The sequence below is a fragment of the Hippopotamus amphibius genome, chromosome 2 (genome assembly GCF_030028045.1).
Source record: "Hippopotamus amphibius kiboko isolate mHipAmp2 chromosome 2, mHipAmp2.hap2, whole genome shotgun sequence".
Lineage (NCBI taxonomy): Eukaryota > Metazoa > Chordata > Mammalia > Artiodactyla > Hippopotamidae > Hippopotamus > Hippopotamus amphibius.
Genome location: NC_080187.1, coordinates 207,550,784 through 207,565,946, shown reverse-complemented (window position 1 = coordinate 207,565,946; position 15,163 = coordinate 207,550,784). Strand labels below are relative to the sequence as shown.

At 43.7% G+C, this 15,163-nt stretch overlaps 1 protein-coding gene across 5 annotated transcripts in view; it reads right to left on the bottom strand.

Moving 5' to 3' along the window:
* The window catches only part of DIS3L (DIS3 like exosome 3'-5' exoribonuclease), a 36,302-nt gene that overhangs the window by 9,960 nt on the left and 11,179 nt on the right, over positions 1 to 15,163 (bottom strand). For 4 of the 5 annotated variants that reach the window (XM_057722929.1, XM_057722927.1, XM_057722930.1 and 1 more), the window contains exons 3-10: positions 14,089 to 14,217; positions 12,148 to 12,283; positions 9,383 to 9,559; positions 8,092 to 8,170; positions 6,922 to 7,101; positions 4,030 to 4,199; positions 2,763 to 2,924; positions 71 to 318 (exon numbers count right to left, since the gene is read on the bottom strand). In XM_057722929.1, coding sequence (XP_057578912.1) covers positions 71 to 318; positions 2,763 to 2,924; positions 4,030 to 4,199; positions 6,922 to 7,101; positions 8,092 to 8,170; positions 9,383 to 9,559; positions 12,148 to 12,283; positions 14,089 to 14,217 — 1,281 coding nt within the window. Of the gene's footprint in view, positions 1 to 70; positions 319 to 2,762; positions 2,925 to 4,029; positions 4,200 to 6,921; positions 7,102 to 8,091; positions 8,171 to 9,382; positions 9,560 to 12,147; positions 12,284 to 14,088; positions 14,218 to 15,163 lie in introns of those variants that run through there. The other variant, XM_057722931.1, reaches the window with a different exon arrangement.

Here is a 15,163-nt window from a genome sequence, read left to right as displayed (position 1 = left end):
AACTAGCACAGTTATAAAATATGTTACAGTCACATACATAAACGTTGTGCTGATTTCAGACAGCGCGTACCTTGTTCTCGCTTCAATATCAAGGTAAGAATGCGGTGCTACAAAGTACGTCACATCTGCGATGTGGACCCCGAGTTCCAGGTTGCCATTATCCAAGGCTCTGACCGAGAGGGTGTCGTCCACATCCTCGCAACCTCTGGGGTCAATGCTGAACACCAGATGGGTTTTCCTCAGGTCTTTGCGTTCTCGTTCCTCTTCGGAGCTCACCTTCCAAGGATTTTCGGGTGTGTTTACTGGCATCTCACACATCTGTACAAGGAGAGGCCCAAATTCAGCAATTCATGCGCCAGAAGTTTCCTATAAAAATCCACTCTCTAGGACTCCCTAGGTGGCGCAGTGGTTAGGAATCGGCTTGCCAATGCAGGGGACACGGATTGGATCCCTGCTCCAGGAAGAGTCCACAGGCCGTGGAGCAACTGAGCCACAATTGCTGAGCCTGCGCTCTGGAGCCGGTGCTCTACAACAAGAGAAGTCACAGCAATAAGGAGCCCGCGCACCACAACAAAGAGTGGCCCCCACTGACCGAAACTAGAGAAACCCAGTGTGCAGCAATGAAGACCCAACACAACCAATAAATGAATAAATGAATGAATGAATAAATAAATAAAATTAAATTAAAAAATCCACTCTCTAACATTCTCAATGTGATCTCATGGAAACCCCATTCACTAACCATTACCTTTTGCAATTAACCTATGTTTGCTTCTTTTGAGTGATAATTATTTATTAGGTGCCTAATACGTGTCAGGAGCCGTGTTAGGCTCTGGAAAGTCGGGATTCAATAGGAAAGATACAACCCCCATGCCCCTGAAGGCCCTACAGTCTGAAAGGAAATGTCCCAGAGCGTATACAACCTCTTTAGTTGTGGCGGCTGGAGCAAGAATGAATGGGTGGCTTATGAAGAGTACACTACTAGCCCGTTTTCAAATGATCCATTTGTTTAAATGCAGTTGAGCTTCTCAAAAAAAATTAATTCTTTAAAGGCAGCTTTCTTTTTCTTCTTTTTTAAAAAATATTTATTTTCTTTTTTGTTTTTTTTGGCTGCGTCGGGTCTTAGTTGTGACATGCGGGATCTTTCCTTGGGGTGCGCAGGTTCTTTGTTGCAGGCTTTTCTCTAGTTGTGGCTTGCAGGTTTTTTCTCTCTTTAGTTGTGGCATGCGGGTTCCACGGTGAGGGTGCTCTGTATTTGTGGCACATGGGTTCCAGAGCACATGGGCCCTGTAGTTTGCGTCATGCGGGCTCTGTCATTGAGGCACGTGAGCTCAGTCATTGTGGCGCGTGGGCTTAGTTGCCCTGTGGCATGTGGGATCTTAGTTCCCTGACCAGAGATGGAACCCGCGTCCCCTGCATTGCAAGGTGGATTCTTTATCACTGGACCACCAGAGAAGTCCCTGTAGTTGAACTTTTAATTTATGTCAAGCCCTGAAAAAAGTCAACATGTCCCAAATATTAAAAGTGTATTCCTTTTTTAAGCAGGATCAATCTCCGGCATTTTCTCTGCATTATTACCTGTTCAAGCCATCAATTTTCAGTTAAGTAGGCTAAAAGGGAAGAATTCTAGTCCTGTGAAGTCTAATCCATGCTTCATTTTGTCCTAACATTTTCACTATGCTATCAAAACAAGCCAACAAATAATTTCCAGATACTAATGTTAAACATAAAAAGCTAATAATGTAAAATATTCTAAAGTATTTTACTATTATAGCTACCATTCTGTCAAAAATTATAATGAAAATAAGAATACCCATATGCTCTTGATGGCAATGCAAACTGTCCCAATTTTTCTGGATAACAATCTGCCAATTCATAGCAAAAGCTATTTAAATTTTTTATGCCCTTTGACTTGGTAATCTCACTTTAAGGATTACATTCTAAAGAAAATGATCAAAAGAAAAAGAAAAACTAATGTTTATGAAAATGTTTGAAGTAGCACTTTTTATAATACTGAAAAATTAAACAGCCCAAATGCTCAAGAATTGAGAAATGCTTAAGCAGACTAGAGTATATCAATATAGAGTAGTTTGCCATCACTATTAAAAATAAGTAGGCTATGTCAATACACAGAAATAATTTTAAGTGAAAGAAGCAGAAAATAGCCTGTGCACACTATGAATATAGCTATGCAAGAATAATAAACAAGATTTACAAGGATTTTAAAAGATCCTAGTGATGGAAGTAGCTGATTTTTATGTTCACGTAATTTTTTGTTTTCTGTAAAGTTTACAAAAACGGTTTCGTAATGAGCATGATTTTTTGACCCATGGGTCAGAGATGTATGGAACCAAAGAAGCTGCTCCCTGCAGCTTTCTGCAGGCCTCCGGCTGAATGATTATGACAGGGAGTGGAGCCCAGTTGGGTCTGTAACTAGGTACCCATGTAGTTACGGGGGATGGATGGATACTGACTATAAGACACTGATGTACCATTTGTAAGCACAGTTGGAAAATATAAAAATTTGAGAGCTGTGAAGCTGTAGGAAACCAACTCTGCACTTGAAGCTGACTTCAATCTGGTTCAAACACAGAGTAAAGAGGAGTGAGATTTTTCCATTATCTGTGGTTTTAGTGGGTTGTTACATAGTACAAAGATTTTTCTTTCTTAATGATAAAACAAACAACAACAAAAGAAAAAAAAAAAAAGAAATAGAAAATGTCTTTTATGAGACCAAAGGAAAGGACTGGGAGAAGTCTGACCTGAGCTTCTGAGAAGGGGACAACTGAAATGCTGTTTTCCACCAGGATGGTTGCAATTTCCCCTTCCAGATCTCCGATTCTTCCTAAAACACGTACGAAATGTCCATTTGGATACATGGATGTGGACTCCCAGGAATCGATCCGCACAACCACCCTGAAGTCCTGCACAAAGAGGAGGAAACACGAGCCCAGCGCCAGGAGTTACGTGGGTCAATTAGCAGCACCAAACAGACAAGAGATAAACAGCACCAAGCTCCAAAGAGAGTGGCCAATTCGCAAATAGCTGCTTTTCTTTCTTTTATTGGGTTCTTCCTGTTTTACCAAATTGCCAGATGGTAGGTAAATGCTTAGCCCAAAGTTATGAAGGGAGGCATTACCTCTGCACCACGGAAGTGGGCTGGAGGTTGCAGCCTGGGAAAGAAAGCCAACTGTGACACATTCTTGTTAACATTTGCAACACAAGGGAAAAACCCAATTACGCATCGTCCAAGTTAAATTTCAAAACAAAAAAAATCTCAATTTTTTCGCGTGTGGGAGTTACTTTCTAATTTCTTTGACATTACTTTCTAATTTCTGAAGACATCTTTTGGTGGGGAAGAAGGTTATCAGCAATGAACTGAACCTCACTGCCGCCCCCCTCCCCGCCCCCGATTCCACCAAACCATGGACATGGAAAGCAATTGGTGCAACTGGCCTCGGAGGGCCTGCATGAGTCTTTGGCATGGAAAGGTGCACAATGACCAGGTTACTGGCTGGGGACATCCTGCTTCAGTGTCTCATTTGCAAACGTCGGGCAAATCAAATTTGGGCAATGCCTACACCCTTTGCCACAGTAAAGGTTAATTTCTAACTTTCTTGTTTATGTCTTCTCTCCAGGGCTCTATTCCTTTATGGATAATTGATTCTGTGAAGTAGCACTATGTCATCCCTACGGGGCAGAGTGATCGTATTTCTACAACGCTTGCTGGAAGAAAGCTTGTTAGTGTTGGCAAAGTGTATCTATTGAAAGTTTCTGTGTTGGACAGCTGGATAATGGATGTTCTCTCTAGCTGTCCTACACAGCTCTTTCTAGGACGGTTCCTCTCTGGCCTTCATTTATTAACCAAGGACTACTTAATAGATGGTTCTATATATTTAGAATTTTTAGAAAACAGGATCTCGGAACACCAGATGCCATCAATAATTCATCCCTTCTCATGCAAAGGAGTTAACGTTTCCTGGTACTGCTCAAAAGCTGGCAAAGACAGGAGGCAAAGAGTAAAGGTACCTGGAGGGCTTCTGCTTGCTGAGTGCTAATTCGGATTTTGGGAATTCTGTAATCCCAAGGTGTGACTAGGATTTTCTGAGCATTTTTGCCCTGCGATTGGACCTCTTCTTTGGATGGAAATGTCACCACATAATCCCGCCAGTTCTTCTGAAGGATGCCCACCACTCTGCCTTTGGGAAAACAAAACAAAATAAAGTCTTGACTGGTAAGATGTCACCTATATGGACTCTGACCAGTTCAGCAGTGAGGAAGAAACAGGAAACTCAACATCCCATTTTTGCAAGCATATCCAAACAAGTTGAGAGACGCTTAAACATTTGCCTTCCTTCTAAGAACGATGGGTCATTTATTATTAAGATAGATCATTTTTTTAAGACAGATAATTTTGTAAATTAACATTGTCAGTATGCCCATTCTTTTGTGGGGCCTGGTGTGACATTTAGAATCCATTAGTCCCACTTTCTCTTTGGCCCTTATCTTATCAATCTCAGGTTTAGGTATTTTGGGAAAAGTCAATGATTTTCACTTTTTTTTTTTTTTTTTTTTTCTGCACCGCATGGCATGTGGGATCGTATCTTATTTCCCTGACCAGGGATCAAACCTGCACCCCCTACAATGGAAGCTTGGAGTCTTAACCATTGGACCGCCAGGGAAGTCCTGATTTTCACTTTTTTAAACCCATGCCTTCCGCTGTGCATTTTCCTTGTCTTTCTTGCATTTTCCTACATGCCAAAATCATTCAGTCCAACATTATAAACAGAAAAGTATACAAATCATAAGTCTGATACATAAAACTTTTAACCATCACTGACTGAAGTCAAGAAAAAACAAAGCGTAATAGTTTAAAGTGCTATCTTTTCACAAATATTTATTGAGCCTCTACTAGGGATGAGGCCCTGCTCTAGGTTCTAGTAGGGACTACAGCTGTATCAAAACAAAGTCCCTGACTTCCTGGAGTCTACATTCCAGTCTGGGTGTCTGTGGGGGTGGGAAACAAATATGTGAGGTAGTGGTGACTGCTAAGAAAGATGCAGAATAGGGTAAGGTGACCAGGAGTGATAAAGGGTGAGAGTGGCAGCTCTTTGTTTTTTTTTTTTTTTAAACTTATTTATTTATTTATTATTTGGCTGTGCTGGGTCTTCATTGCCGCACATGGGCTTTCCCCAGTTGCGGAGACCAGGGGCTACTCTTCGTTGCGGTGCAAGGCTTCTCAGTGTGGTGAAGCACGGGCTCTAGGCGCATGGGCTTCAGTAGTTGTGGCACTCAGGCTCAGTAGTTGTGGCTTGCGGGCTCTAGAGCGCAGGCTCAGTAATTATGGCGCATGGGCTTAGTTGCTCTGCGGCATGTGGGATCTTCCCGGACCAAGGCTCGAACCCGTGTCCCCTGCATCAGCAGGCGGATTCTTAACCACTGTGTCACCAGGGAAGTCCCAGGCAGCTCTTTTAAATAAAGTGACTTCTGAGCAGAGACTTGAGGTGAGGAAAGGAGGTATGAGGAGGTTTGGGGAAAGCTTGTTTCTGGTGGTAGAAAGGACAAATTGGTCACTGTGGCAGAAGCTGAGACATGACAGGAGCTAAAGATTTTAAAAGGACCACTGTGGCACCCATATGGAGAAGACTATCTGGGAGCAAGGGCAGGAGCAGGGAGGCCAGTGAGGAGGCTGTTGGAAAAATCTCACCAAGAGGTCCTAGTGCACCGACTTAAGAGAGACGTGGCGTTAGAAGCGAGAGAGTAGCACAGACATATATATACTACCAACTGTAAAATAGTCAGTGGGAAGTTGTTGTATAACAAAGGGAGTCCAACTCGAGGATGGAAGATGCCTTAGAGGACTGGGGCAGGGAGGGTGGGGGGCACTCGAGGGGGGGCGTCAAGGAAGGGAGGGAATATGGGGATATATGTATAAAAACAGTTGATTGAACCTGGTGTACCCCCAAAAATAAAAAAAAAAAAAAAAAAAGAGAGAGACGTGGCGGGGGCAGGAGCGGCTGGATCCAGGCCACACATTAAAGCTAGAGCGGACTGGACTTGCTGACGTGTGCAAGAAACCGAGGGCAGCTCCAAGGTCGTTGGGTTGAGCAGCTGTAAGAATGGCCTTGCCATTTACTGAGATGCGGAGCAGTAGGGGAGAAGCAGGTTGGGGGGTAGAAATCAGGAGTTTGTCATTAGGTGTGCTAAGTCTGAGGGGCTCATTAGACATCCAGGGGAAGAGGCCAAATAGACAACTGAGTAGACAAAACTGCGGCTGGGGACAAAACTGCGGCTGGGGAAGGGGTCTGGGCTGGAGAGATAAAGCCAGAGGACTGAACGGCAGCTCCCGGGGAGAATGTGCAGAGAACAAGAGATCCAGCGAGGAGCCGGGGTGCATCTGAGAGGACAGTGAGATGGGCAAGAACCAGCAAAGAAACGGAGGTGGGGCAGCCAGCAGAGGGAAGAACCCAGAAGCTGAAGATGAGGGCGTGATCTGCCAGCCAACTCTCAGGTTACAGGTGCTGAGGACTGCAGGCAGTGAGGTCACAGGTGACTCTGACAAGAGACAAGAGGTAGGAGGGGGGCGCCTGAATGTACCTGAATGTAGTGGTGTGGGAGAGAATGGGGAGAGAGGAAGTAGACAGGACACAGAATTAGTTTCACTGAGTCTCGCCAAAACCTGAAGCAGAGAAAACGGCGGTAGCTGGAGGGGATATGGGACAGAAGAGGGTTTACATTTTAAGAGGAGACATATAGCATATTTGGGTGCTGATGAGAATAAAATAAACCTGCAGAGAGGGGTCACTGATAATGTAGGAAAAGAGACAATATCACATATTAATAACTGCAGTATTTCTGGACTAAGGAGAGGAAAAATAAACATTCCGCATGGACGACAGGGCAACTTTCCGGCTGGCTCACCTGTGGGCATGGGCTCACTCGGGGACTCGCCCGAGCCCTTGTCATCTCCGTCATTCTCCCCCAGGGCGGTGGTTCTTCCTTTCCATTCATTTTTAGGGAGCAGCTCGACAACCACCACGTCTCTGTGGATTGAGCGGTTTCGAGCCTTCATCCCGTGGATTAGGATGTCACTGACTAGACCTGTTTTGGGGGCAGCAGAGAGAAACCCCATAAAGCCAAGGGGAGGCCACACCAGTGAGGCCACACCATATTTCAAACGTAATATGTTCGAGGTCTAATCAGCATTCCTGCAAATAAAACTCCCTCCTCTCAAAGGCGAAGTCACACTGAAGTCAAACTTTTGTTCTGCAGGTTAGGAAGGAAGGAACACTGCTGGCACGCCATGTGGTATAATGTGCTCTCCTAAGGTCACCCTCAACCGTCTTTGAAGGTAGGTTCCCTGCATGAGACAACGTAAGCCCACGGTGGGACTCTGTCCCATACCTTCAGGGCCCACACGGCCAGGGAGTGGTCGGCAGGCTGCTGAACTGCGGATACTGTAGAACCGACAGGGAGAAGTCTGGTGCGCAGAAGCCCAGAGAAAGCCACTGCTTCTCATTCTCCCCAAGCTCACCAGGCACCCCTGACTCTCAGGGTCACTTTCACCCTGGCATTACAGAATGAACAGTGCACTCTATTATGATGCAATTTATTTGTACATTTTTTTTCATTTATGTTGCTTTTTAAACAATTCGATGAGGCAATACAGCTCCGCGAGGCAGTACGGGGCAGTATCTTAAAATCACAGCCCGCCTGGCATTCATCCCCACCGCTTACCAGCTGCATGATCCTGGGAAAGTTACTTTGCTTCTTTGTATTTTAGTTTCTTCACGTGTAAAAGGTGGCAAACAATAATAATACCTACTTTAAGTGCTTGGAATAGTATCTGATGTATAATAAGCACTTAATAAAATATTAGCTATTACCATTTTTTAGAGTTATTACCGTAAAATCACAAATTATAGATGAAAAGCTAGGGAGGAAAAAAGCCAACCCATGATTCCACACAGCCAGTGTAGGTGGGGTATGGGACATGGCACATACGGTGTGACAATTTCCACTTTGCTTTCTTCATGTGTAATATCAGAATAAAGAAGCAGTATGGAAATTTACGTAAGGTTTATACTGAACCTGAATCTTTACTGCTGGCTCCCTGAAGTCGAACAAAAGCTTCTGTCTGTGCTCTGTGTTTGTTGACGTTCAGAGTTCCCTAAAATCAAAATCAAAATCAATATGAGTGACTTCCCTGGAGGCGCAGTGGATAAGACTCTGCACTCCCAGTGCAGGGAGCCCGGGTTTGATCCCTGGTCGGGCGACTAGATCCCACATGTGTGCTGCAACTAAGAGTTCGCATGCCACAACTAAGGAGCCCACCTGCTGCAACTAAGACCCTGTGCAACCAAAATAAATAAATAAATATTTTTTAAAAAAATCAATGTGAAAAATTTCTTTTCTGCCTGTTTTACCCTCCAAAAGGTATAGTAAAAAATTTTATGAAAATATCCCCATTATATTCTAATAAGGTTTGTGATCCCTTTCTTTAGGAATAATAATTCATCACCAAGGTTTATTTTCTCCAGAGAAACATAGCATCATTTTGACCTACTCTTAGCTATACCAAGTGTTGCAAGTGCCAGGATTTGTCTCACCTATGTGATGAGCAGTCTTTAAAAAATTTTCTTCCTCAAAATATCCTCCCAGGAATGCCGTAAACTTCACCAATTGGAAGCACTGGCCTCTCTGTAGACAGGCTCATCTAAAACACCCACATTTTAGTGTGGTAGGCTCAGCCTTCAGACTGCATAAAAATCGTCTTAGCTGCTGGTTAAAAACAATTCCTGGTGGAACACTTCTGTATCTTGATTGTGGTGGTGAATACTACGGATCTATGCCTGTGATAAAACTGCATGTGCACAGAGAGACACACAGACACAGACACAGATGCACACACACACACGAGTGCATATAAAGCTGTTGAAATCTGAATAATAATTTTCTTTGATTCCTTCTCCAGGCCCTTTTAGCACCTGGGTCCTGAGGGATCACAAAGGGGCCCTTGAAAGGGGCAGGAAAATGGCAAAGGCATGAAGAAGCCAAATTTCAACAACTTTACAATTTTGCCAAATCTCTAGACCTTGACTCAAAAATATATTCTCTTTCCTAGTGACAGGAGGCATTTAAAGGCTACTTGTGTGAGGCTTAGTATGTAACCTAACTAAGAACACTAGAGAGTAGCTCCAAACCAGACAGCAATGTCTATGGTGGAGACTCCCCCATCACTCTGAACATCAACGGCCCTGGCTTACTCTGGCCCGTCTCATTGACAGCCTTTGAAATCAGAGGCCTGTGACAGGAGGCAAATAAAGAAGAGAAGGAAACACACTGGCTGGTCCTGGCCCCGACTCTCCAATACCACCCTCACCTGCATGTAGCGCCCGGACTTAATGCCGGCTTCTAATACTTCCAGGGGTAGATGTTCTGGGTACTCCTTCCCGTGGCTCTCCTGACTCTCGTTCTCTCTTTCTCGTCGAGACTGAAGGATTGACTCACAAAGCTCGTGGGCGGCCTTTAAATCAGGCCAAAAATTGTCCAGGTAATTCTGCATTTAATAAAGGCGCAAGAGAAACACGGTCAGAAGATAATGATTCTTTGTTATAGCAGCAGTACAAAAATTCCTGAACAGGAACTGCTGGCAGGCAGGTTTGAAGAGGTGTTAAATGAGCATTACTGAGCTCGTGCTACCGAGCCTCATGCTACCAGTTCGCTTTCTAGCACCTCATGAATCCCTGCGGCCTTGCCAAAGGAACCCAGGGAGGCTGTTCCTACCCTGGAACACTTCCACCTCCCTGACTACTCCGCACTTTCAGATCTCCCTCTCTCTCCACACACATACGTGCGCACGTCCAGGCTGCCTGTCTTTACACGTATCTCATTGCTGCAGATGATGGTCCACAGTGAACGGAGAGCAAAAGCTCCTACGTGTGCACTGTCTTATTTTTTTCACCCTGAAATGTTTAAAATGTATAAGAAACCTAAAAGAATGGGCAAAAAGTGGCAAGGAGTAAAGTGTAGTAAGGCAGCGTCTCCCCTCCTCCAACCCACGGCAATCTCAGATGAGCAGAGAGGAGGAAAGCAAAGATGTTTCTGTTCTTTGGTGTTAGGCTTTCCAGCCTCATAAACTGCCTGAGCACCAAGTCTTCTTTTGTGACTATATAGACGTAGTTTCATGTGGGGACATGATGTTCTACCAATGTGATAACCTGATACAAAATATAACTCTGAAACAAGTGTCAGCTTCCCCTCCAAGCAGAACATTACTGAATATTATTGCACTTCCTGGTGCAGCTTTTGGAGAGGCCCTAGACAGACAGTGAGGCGACCACCCACACGGGGCAAGGGTGGTGAGGCTGACTGTGCTTCATCCAGTCCCTGTGTCCAGAGCACGTGCCCTCACGTGGTGGACCCTCACTAAAGACAATCAAATTTATGTGCGACTTTAACTCAACTTGAAGTCTAAGGCAGAGCCTGGCACATTCTCTTTTCTCAAACTAAAAGGAAAAAAAATTATCCTTATTGTCGACTCCAGCACTTCTCCCACTAACTTCAGGGTCTTGTTCAAACTGCTTCCTTTCCTTCTCTAGTTCTTCCAGAAGTTCTGTCTGTGCTAACATCGCTACAACAATTCTACGGTCACTTATCACTCATCAACACCACATTTTTGCCAATACGAACCACCTCTTCAAGAGGGATTTATTGTCCCCACTCCTCCCCATCTACCTTCAAGTCTCCACAGAAAATTCTGGGCTTCCCGCTCATCTGAACTTCACAGTATCTCCTTTTTTCTGCTATCATACACCTCTATGAAGCCCTCGGTCACACAGTTTGCTTAGAAAACGTTATACAGAATCAAACTGTACTATGCTACTAGACTACAGAGAAAAGCAATTTTCTCAAAAAGCAGAAAAATGTAATTTTAGTCAACTGTCCTCTGCAAGAACAAGACATGATGTATTGCAACAGAAAAAATAAGTGACACTGCCATTAATATCCAGCGCCCCTGGAATTCTCTGGCATGCCAGAACACTTCTTTATAGCAGGGCCAAGAAAATTCTATTGGCAAATCTTCAGCAATACATGCACATGGGAACCCTTATAGGACCTACAATTTAAAATTCAGCTAGACTTTCTGTAAACTGACAAGCATAATGGAGGGCCTCATTCTGGTTTCTGAATCAAAAAATAACATCAACCATTGGCACTTGATTGACCAACTGGGCAGGTGGAAGAGACCAGTAATCCATTCAGAGATTAGCAGGCATCCTACTCTCTGAAAAGGTACCTAAGAAATAGGAGAACTGTGTTGTTCTGTCACCGATACTGCTGCTCCTGTCTGTCACAGGTACACCAAGCTGGTCCAACAGCCTTCACATACGTAATATTACGTGTCACCCCTTCCTTTACCCCTACTGACCCCCACCCACGGTCACAGGCAGAGAAGAGTGAGGAACAGTGGAAAAACAAGACGGTCCTTTACCACTACGTTTTGTGTGTGTTCTAAAAACAAGCTGGGAGGCAGACCATGATGCTTAAGAGCTCTGGAGTCAGACTGCTTGGGTTCTAATCCCAGTTCTGTCACTTTCTCCCTGTGACCTTTGGCAGGTTGCGTAGCCTTTCTGTGCTTTAGTTTCCTCACCAATAAAATGGGGATTATAACACCTGCCTCATAGGGTTGTTGCAACAATTAAATAATACACTCAGAACAGTGCCTGGCATAGATAAATGGTGGCTATTACTCTCAGGTGGAACCGTGTAAAATTGCCATTTTGTAAGTCAAAAACAACAGAATACTGGCAATTTTATAAGATTCAACCTATCGTCATCATCATTACTGCTGGTATTGTTATTGTTGTAACTATAAACAAGAGTTTACTATCGACAGGGGTTTATTGGTCTGCAGCCTTGGATACTGTAGGTCTTACAGTCACAGGGAGTTTGCCCAAATTTGCCAAAGTCAAGATTAATCAGTTGGGGAGTGATGAAGACATGGAACTTCTTAAAGTCTTCCTTCCTTCTTTCTTTTCCCTTTTCTGTACTGCCAAAGGCATCTAGAGCCTTATGGACACTAAGGCTCTAGAAATGAACACACGCAGACACACACACATTTATAGACACTCCAGCTGGAAATACCTTGAAGGAAATCACAAACACTCCTTCTGTTTCACTTCCATACTGCTGAATTGCCTCTTCATCTTCTGTCACCATAACGATTGGCATCCTATCCTGGCAGTGGTGATAGTACCAAGCAGCTGCATTGTAGATGCTCCTAGAAAGCAAGGGGCACATGAGCCCTCCCAAGGCAGACAAACCCAAGCTCTCGTTCAGAACTTCACACCTGGCTTTTAATCTGCTATCCTCTGGTTTGTATAGACAACCATTCATTCATTCATTCATTCATTCATTCAACAAATACTCCCTGGGCACCCGTTATAAACATGCCCTGGGTGGGGTACTCTAGAGGATTCAAACATGAATCAGAAAGGGCTTGCATCTCTTCTTCTCTAAGACATCCAACCACCACAGAAACCTCTTTCATTTCTTGAAATGGCCTAGAAACTGTGAGGCTGTGCCACCTTTTAACATCTTTTAATTGGAGGGATGAGCCACACAGCACCACAGGGGTGACAAGCTAAACTGAGAGGCTTACAAGATGATGAAACAAGTCTTTGGCTAAGAGAAAAACAAGGCTACAAGTAGCTGAAGATCATAACCCAATAAAGACAAAATCCAATATGGCACCACATGAAATGTCTGAAAATCTTCCTGAAAAGAATCAGAATTGGAAAATGGAGTCTACGTCTGGAGACATGTGTTCAAGAAAGGATCATGTTTCCAATGAAGTGGATCAACTCGGAGAGTCAATTTCTGTAGCATCTGTTTCCCTTTCTGCAAATTAAGATGCTACGTAAGGTTCCTGTAGTTCTAGCATTTAAAAAAAATTCACTGAGTACCGACCGCGTGCAGGACTGTGTGGTTAGTAAGTGTGAGTATTCACATGTGAACCAATCCAGGGAAAGAGCTGCTTTCGCTTTCTGGTGTTGAGCCCTGTGGGAACTTGGGTTCTCTTAGGGACTCAGTATATATCAGTGCTTATTTTGCTTTAGAGAACTTAAATATTTGATGGCTATACAGGTAAAGAATTACAAGGAGGAAGATGATGTAAATGTTTTGTATAGATAAGCTATTTTAAAGCTTAAGGTCTCTTTTGCCTTCTACAGAGGACTGTAGCAGAGGCTGTCAATGCCCAGCACCTGTACCCTAAGCCCACCTCTGACTTTAGCTGCAGCTGGATGGCAGTTCCATCCCTCCTCAAGGGCCCACTGACTGGAGTTAACACCCCTGGGAAATGGTCCTCAGCTAAAGGGGAAACTAACTAAATGCCCTTGCCTCCACCCTTGGAGGTACTTCTGAGGCACACTCTGCATGGCTTCTTAGACGTTCCCAGTGGACTGAGCCTCAGTTTCCCTCAGCAGTAATATATGCTTTACTGCTTTCCCTCCTTCTCTGTGTCACTCTCCCCACTTCCCCACTCCTGCTTCTGGGAACTGCTTTTTACATAAACAACTCACCTGCCAAATCCTTGCTTCAGGCTCTGCTTTTAGATGGATCTCAACCATGACACCGCACTTCCTAAAGCAACTTTGCTAGAACTAACCTACCAGTTTCAGTTTAATAAGACTAGTTGGGATGTGAAAGCAACCTCACAGAAAAGTGAGATGATCTTAGCTTAAAAGTAGGACTTCTCCCTGCCTCACACACGCCACCCCCCACTCCCCACCCCAAGCATTAAAGCTATGACTTCTGCATCACTGGAATGAATGATCCTACTAGCCTGTAGGGGTCTGGGGCAAACTTACTCTGGGCTTCTCTGTCTCCTTAATGACAATGTCTAAAATATGTGTATTCAAATGACATATCTAGAATATTGACACATGAAGCATTTCAGTATTAATCATGGTTCCAGAATATTTATTAGTTTGTTCCAGTATACTATTTAGATCAACTCCCAAATGACCAATAATAAAGAAATTAAGGATGATTGTGTGAAAACCCAGCTATTCAGGGCCATACCTGCTCTGCCACTTCTCCATGGACTCCCCTCTTTCCCGAGGGAGATAGCAGCACTGCTGGAATTCATTGGCGAAGAGAATGCAATCATGACGCGCATCCTTCAGGAGATTCCGCAATCTGTTATACTGTCTGCGACACAGAGGAGAAAGATAATCTAACAGAGCAGGTACTCATCTCCTGCCAGCTCTTGCTAAGGTTCAAAAAAGATGAAGTATTTTAGAGCGAAAGATTGATTACTGAAAACCTGAGAAACACATTTATAATGGCCTTAGTGTGTGCAGGGCTCTTGGGCTGCTGTTTCTCCATTTTGCCTGCTAGAATGTGCTTGGGCAGGGCCTCATTAGTTAGTTTGTAGATCAGTTAAGCTCCTCTACTCCCCTTTCCTTTCTGAGACTTCTGGCTGTTTATTATGTAATTATACGACCCTGCCCCACATAGCCCCTTAGTCAAAGGCTCACAGTAGACATGGAGGCAAACAGAGTTTGGTGCTTTATTTTTGTACCTCGCTTTGTTCTATAAATGGCATTAGGTACCAATATCTTTTCCTTTTTGCTGGCAGCCCTAGAAAAGAACATGTAAGGTAAGTTTGGGACTTTATTTGTGAATTTCATTGATGCAGCCACATCATTTACATGAATGAAGGCTAGCTTCATTCTTCAGACAACTGAGGTTTTTCCCCATCTGGAGATCTTTCCAATAATCTTAGCCAAAGCAAATAAAATATGAAGTCTCATACAGGTCAGTTTCTGAGAAGGCGCTTTTCAATTGTCTAGGTAATATGAAATACATCATATTCACAATTATCTTAAAGGAAGTCAATTGTTTATTTTAAAATGGACTGATATTAAACCAGATGTTAAATTAACATACACATTATCCAAGGTAGATGACTGGCATTTAATATAATAAAATTTGTGCCCTTCCATTCCCACCTCCAGCCTGCCATCACGGATTTTTAAAAATGAGTCTTTTCATTAAAGCAAAGGCAGAACTCTCTAATGCTAACTATCAATATCTGCATCGTCTCAACACTCCATCAGAAAACAAGACACACTGATTTTTACTTTCTTAGGAA